The 6,942-nt window shown below is 39.1% G+C and overlaps 1 protein-coding gene across 1 annotated transcript in view; it reads right to left on the reverse strand.

The window, feature by feature from the left end:
- Nucleotides 1-375: 375 nt before the first annotated feature.
- The window catches only part of ZNF239 (zinc finger protein 239), a 12,355-nt gene continuing 5,788 nt past the window's right edge, over nucleotides 376-6,942 (reverse strand). Inside the window, 1 exon segment of the mRNA XM_006837476.1 lies at nucleotides 376-1,710. Coding sequence (XP_006837539.1) covers nucleotides 376-1,710 — 1,335 coding nt within the window.

Raw genomic sequence — 6,942 nt, forward strand, 5'->3', positions numbered from 1 at the left:
TGCTTGTTATTTAAATACTTTAAAAAATAAATCAATGCGTTTAGTGATGGAACGTACATGAATAATCATTACTAGCTCTCTCTTTGTTGTTGTTACGTGCCGTGGAGTCGGTTCCGACTCATAGCGATCCTGTACAGGGTTTCCGAGGCTGTAAATCTTTACAGGAGCAGAAAGCCTCATCTTTCTCCCGCGGAACAGTTGTAGAACTGCTGAGGGCGGGGTTCAAAAAGTTCATGGAATAATTCCTTTATCTTTTCATTCCTGTTCTCTACAAAGCTTTTGAAGCCCCCTTGTGTAATGTTAAGAATGTTGTTAAAATCACCTGTCTTTAAAACACACGCGCTCTGACTGAAGTCCGGGATGGGCTTCCATCATCTAGCAGGACTCTTTCCTGTGAACCCGCTGATGGATGTTAAGGTTGGAGCTTTGGCTGAAGCCCTTGCCACACTTGCTACACTCATAGGGCTTCTCTCCAGTGTGGACTCTCTGATGAATCAGAAGCTTGGAACTCTGGCTAAATGCTTTCCCACACTTGCCACAATGATAGGGCTTCTCTCCAGTGTGGACTCGGCGGTGGATGCGAAGATCCGAACTCTGACTGAAGCCCTTCCCACACTCACAGCATTGATAAGGCTTCTCTCCAGTGTGTATGCACCGATGAATATGAAGATTCGAACTCTGGCTGAAGCTCTTGCCACAGTCTCCACATTTGTAGGGCCTCTCTCCCGTGTGGACTCGCTGGTGGATGTGCAGGTTCGAGCGCTGGCTGAAGCTCATACCACACTCCCCACATGCGTAGGGCTTCTCGCCAGTGTGGACTCGCTGGTGGATGTACAGTTTGGAGCTCTGACTGAAGCCTTTTCCACATTTATCACATTTATAAGGTTTCTCACCTGTATGAACTGCATGATGAATGAGCAGACTGGAACTTCTGGTGAAACCCTTCCCACACTTGTCACACTTAAAAGGTTTCTCATCTGTGTGAACTACTTGGTGAATGAGGAGACTCGAACTCCTTGTGAAGCTCTGCCCACACTGCTCACATTTATAGGGGTTTTCTTCTGGGTGGTCTCTCTGATGAAGCAGGAGTTCTGAGCTCTGTATAAAGTCCTTACCACACTTAACACATTTATGCACTTTCTCTTCTGAGTGGATTCTTTCATATGGAAGAACATTTGGTCTGCACAGAAGAAAATTTCCACAGTCGTTACAGTTACAAGATTTCTCATTTATGTGAGCTTTCTGATAACTATAACTGACAAACTCTGAATTACAACCAAAAATATCCTCATGGTTATAATCAAAGGGATCCAAGGATTCTTTCAACGGATTCTTCTGGTAAATTATATCCGACTGAAGTTTAACTTGAAGGTTCTCTGAACAGCGGTCTGTGGAAGAACTTGCCCCCAATATCACTTTTCCCTCAGTGCTTTGTTCAATTACAAAGAGACTTTTGCTTTCCTGAGAATCTTGTGGCTCATTCTTATAGAACTTCACCAAACAGTCTTGTGTAGGTAATTGGCTTGGGACTTTCAAAGATAGATATTCTTTACTTTCCATGTTTTTAAAATCATCACTTTGAAGAGTTACCACATTCTTATTTGTGAAAATAGAAGATGCTTCTTTCTACCTTTGGGAAGGGGAAAGATCTAGTTCTGGGTCTCTATACTTCTCAATATAATCCTGACTTCCAGTTATTGTATTGGCCGTCTTTTCCAAAAATTAGCGAGTAGAAAACTCTTCATGAAAAAGATCTCTAAGTTATTTCTCTTGAAGATTCTCCACAGAATTTTCATTCGGGACTCCTAGGGAACAAGAGAATTCAGTGATATGAATGAATCCAGTGTAGATTTAAGATTTCAGGAATGGCTAAGGACTGAACACTTGTTAATTGGGAGACGTCAAGCTTCTTATCCTTATAGTTCTATCCTTTGAGCTAACGGCAGAGAGAGAAAAGGCTTGAGTGTATAAGACAGGAACTCCATCTCTGCTCTTAAGTGTAGTCAATAAAAGTATTCCTCTGCTAATCTTGACAAGAGCAGCACCTCATTTTATGTCATTAAAGTTGCTTTTAAGTGGAAATCTACACTAGTAGGTGTTGGGGATGCAAAGAGAATAAACTGAAGTCCTTTACATAATAGGCTACAGCGTGATGGGATGAACCTAAGGACACACAGTGTGAGGTATATGAACAGCCGGTGTGGGTGCAAAGAAGGGGGGCGGCATTCAACCCAAAGTAGAGTGCTTTGGAGAAAACTTCTGGGAGAAAAAATGTGAAATGTGGGCAGAGAACAAGACACATTTAAGAAAACTACAAGAAGCTTCTTATGAAGGAAATAATATAGGCCAAAATGGTAAAGAATGTGCCCTGGAGAGAAAGAAGGAGCTAGACCGTAGGGTTTGGTGTGTAATACTGAGAATTTAGGGTGAAATCCCTTAGGGATTACATGATTTCATGAGTTGTGTGCGATTGAGTCAATTCCAAGTCACAGTGACCCTATGTTGTTAAGTGTCGCTGAGTCAGTTCCCACTCATAGTGACCCTGTATAGAGTATCTGAGGAGCAGCTGGTGAGCTTGAACCTTTGACCTTGTGGTTCAAACTGACCTTGCAGTCCAGCACATTAACCCACAGCACCACTGCAGGACTCCACAGTGACCCCACAGGAGAAAGTAAAATTGACCCATAGGGTTTCCAGGGCTGTAATGTTTATGAATGCAGATTGCCACGTCTTTCTCCTACACAGCTTTTTGTGCATTGACACATTTTAAACTGTTGACCTTCAATTCGCACTCCAGTGCATAAGCACTGCTTTTAAAGATAACAAGACTTTGGGTAGGAGAAAATGACACTTAGGGAACAAATCAAAAGAAAAATAATAGAAGTTGACGGTTATGGAGTGAAAAGAAAAATACACTGACATACTTATAGAGTGTAAATTAGCATCACTTATGAGTCAAAATCAACTCAACTTAACAATTACCCCTTCCCCCCAGGAGAGTATTTTGACAGTTTTCAAATTCACAAATATCCATACTCAGCATTCCAGTTTGGGTGTTTGACTCTTCAGATTTCCATGCACAGTGAAATGACATAACGCACAGGATTACTCAAGATAGACTGATTGTAACTGCAAATGATTGGAAGCCGAGTAGAACAGAGTTAAGGACATGGAAGAACTGTTTTATTGTGCACATTTTTATACTTTTAAAACCACATGAATGCACTACTTTCTTAAGTAAAAGAAAATAAATCCCTGTTTAAGCATATTATTTGGAAATAAGAAAATAAATACAATGAGGAACAGCTAAAAGGATTACAATTAATTACCGGTTTTTGTTACAAACCTTTCAATAGGACATTTGTTTTACCTGTGTAAGTACTACTTTGTTTGCAAATTTAAAAAGTTTGAACCTTGTGGTTGAAACTGACTTTGCAGTCCAGCGTATTAACCCACAGCACCACACCAGGACTCCATCTAAATCCTAAAGTTGTTATGAATGATCAGCGAATATTGCTCTATTGTCCAATACTTGGGAATGGCTAGTGGTTATAGAAATTGCAGGTATATGAAAATCAAGGGGAAATGAAATTTATTAATGGTAGGTTTTCTAAGTACCAATGAAAGTTTGTAATATTAGATTTAAAAATACTTTAAATAATATGAAAAATGAGGGGTAATATTAGGAAGAAATGCTAACATCATCAGAAAAAAAACTTTTTATAGGGAGTCAATCTGACATAAAAAGTCAGATGTACTACATAAAACAGCAAGTTGAAAAATTCATATAATTCAATAACATTTTAACACGTACATTTGTAATGTACACATGTACTTATGAAATACACAGAAAAAAACAGGATACACAAGCTACTTCTAGTGAGTTCATTTCATGTTGTACTTCTGTGTTGTTTGCATTTTGGGGACTTTTACATCTTTCTGGCATAACAAAAATACAGGACAATTATGTTAAATTTTATATTAATAACAATGAAAACCTAAGGCACAGCTTGAAACTGGAAGCTCATATACAATTGCATTCCTGCCCCACTGTGAACCATCTTCTACAAAGCAGCCACATTGATACTTACTGGGCAAGCAGGGCAAGCAGGGCCCATCATTCCTTCATTCCTGTGGCTTCGCACTGAACTTAGAATGAAATCCAAACTTTTTACCAATGTCTTCAATGCCACAAGTAAGCCAGGTATTGCCAACCATTTCTTCCTACTCGGTTTGTAGATGCTGCCTGCGTGCATATGCCCTTTAGGTCTTAGGGTCTTTTCCACACTATCCCCTCCTCCCGGAATAGTCTTCCCTTCATGCTTATTGATCCTTTAGAGCTCAGTTTACATGTCACTTCAGAGATGTTTCTTGAAACTCTAAATGACACACAACAGCCTCATCCCATCCCATGCTTTGTCTCAAAGAACCATTGTACTCTCTGAAAGACATCACATTTAGAATGTGACGGTAAGTCAGAAGTAATTATATAACATCATAGAAATGATGCACATGATTGCTACACCAAGAATGACAAATTGAAGAGAAGTGGCATCACAGGCATCATCAAAAAGAACATTTCAAGATCTGTCTTAAAGTAGACTGTTTTCTGCGATAGGATACTATCTAGGTGCCTACAAGTTGATATCACTGTTGATAAAATTTATGCACTCACCAGCTACTCCTTGGAAACCCTATACAGGGTCCCTGTCAATGTACTATTGCAATTGTTTTTGAAGTAGTTTCAGCAAAATTTTACTTACATTTGATATAAACAGTACTAGTCATTGATTTCCACATTCCAGAACTGTCTTAACAGCACTCAACAACAACAACCACAAAAGACACTGATGATGAAACTGAGGAATTCTACCAACTTCTTCAGTCTGAAATTGATCAAACATGCAATCAAGATGAATTGATAATTAGTGGTGACTGGAACACAAAGGTTGGAAACAAAGAGGAAGGACTGGTAGTTGGAAAACATGGCCTTGATTACAGAAATGATACCGGAGATCACGTGATAGAATTTGACAAGACCAATGACTTCTTCATTGCAAATACCTTTTTAAAACAACATATAAGATGATTATACAAATGGACTTCACACAATGGAATGCACAGAAATCAAACTGACTACCACTGTGGAGAGAGTGGAAGAACTCCATAAGCTCAGTCAAAGCAAGACCAGGGGGCAGACTGGAATAGACTATCAGTTACTCATAGGCAATCTCAAGCTGATGCTGAAGAAAATTAAAACAAGTCCACAAAAGCCAAAATATGACCTTGAACATATCCCACATGAATTTAGAGATCATTTCAAGAACAGATTTGCACTAGACACTAATGATTCAAGATCAAAGAACTGTGGGATGACATTAGAACATCATACCGGAAGAAAGCAAGAAGATAAGAAAGAAAAGACCAAAATTGATGTCAGAAGAGACTCTGAAACTTGTTTTACAGCATAGAGATGCTATAACAAATGGAAAACATGAAGAGGCAAAAAAGCTGAAAAGAAAATTTCAAAGGGCAGTTTGAGAAGACAAAACCAAAAATTATAATGACATGTCCAAAGATTTGGAGTTAGAAAACCAAAAGGGAAGAACACTGTCAGCATTTCTTAAGCTGAAAGAACTGAGGAACAAATTCAAGCCTCAATTTGTAATAGGGAAGAATTCTCTGGGCAAAACATTGATGCAGAAAGTACCGAAAGATGGAAAGAATACACAGAATTACTGTATCAAAAAAAAAAGAAGTTCAACCATTTCAAGAGGTAGCATGCAATCACAAGCCAATGGTAGGTGAAGGAAGAAGCCCAAGGAGCACTGAGGGCATTGGTAAAGAGCAAGACTCCAGGAATTGATGGAATACACATGGAAATCCCCTAATAACTGATGCAGCCCTGGAGGTACTCACACATCTGTGCTAACAAATTTAGAAAACAGCAACCTGGCTAACTGATCAGAGATCTATATTTGTGCCAATTCCAAGAAAGGTGACCCCACTGAACAAGAAAATCATTGGACAATATCAATAATATCACAGGCAAGTAAAATTTTGCTTAAGATAATTTAAAAAAAACAGCTGCAACAGTACACTGACAGGGAACTGTCAGAGGTTTAAGCCGGTTTCTGATGAGGACGTGGAACGAGGGATATAACTGCTGAAATCAGATGGATCTTGGCTGAAAGCAGAGCATACCAGAAAGATGTCTACCTGTGGTTTATTGATTATGCAAAGGCTTTTGACTGTGAGGATCATGACAAACTATGGACAACATTGAGGAGAATGAGCATTCTGGAACACTTACTTGTGCTCATGAGGAACCTGTACATAGTCCAAGCGGCAGTCGTTCGAACAAAACAAAGGGAAATGGAATGGTTAGAATCAGGAAAGGCTATGCAGTAAGGCTATGCAGTAGGGTTGTAGTCTTTCACCATACTTATTCAATCTGTATGATAAGCAAATAATCTGAAAAACTGGGTTATATGAAGAACATGGTTTCAGAACTGGAGAAAGACTCTTTAACAACGTGTGATATGCAGACGACACAATCTTGCTTGCTTAAAAACTTAAGAGGACTTAAAATACTGATGATGATCAAAGACCACAGCTTTCAGTATGGGTTGAACCTCACTGTAAAGAAAACAAAAATCCTCAACATTGGACCAATAAATAACCTTATGATAAATGGAGAAAAAGACTGAGTTGTCAAAGACCTATTGTGCTTGGATCCACCATCAACGAAGCAATAGTCAAAATATCAAAGGTTGTATTGCATTAGGCAAATCTGCTGCACAAGACCTGTTGAAAGTGTTCACTAGTCTCATGTGCATGTGAACGTTGGCCAATAAATAAAGAAGACCGTAGAAGAATTGATTCCTGACCCAAGCCATGGTATTTTCAGTAGCCTATGAAAATATTATGAGTTGGGTCAGG

This window comes from Chrysochloris asiatica, unplaced genomic scaffold, assembly GCF_000296735.1.
Source record: "Chrysochloris asiatica unplaced genomic scaffold, ChrAsi1.0 scaffold00020, whole genome shotgun sequence".
NCBI lineage: Eukaryota > Metazoa > Chordata > Mammalia > Afrosoricida > Chrysochloridae > Chrysochloris > Chrysochloris asiatica.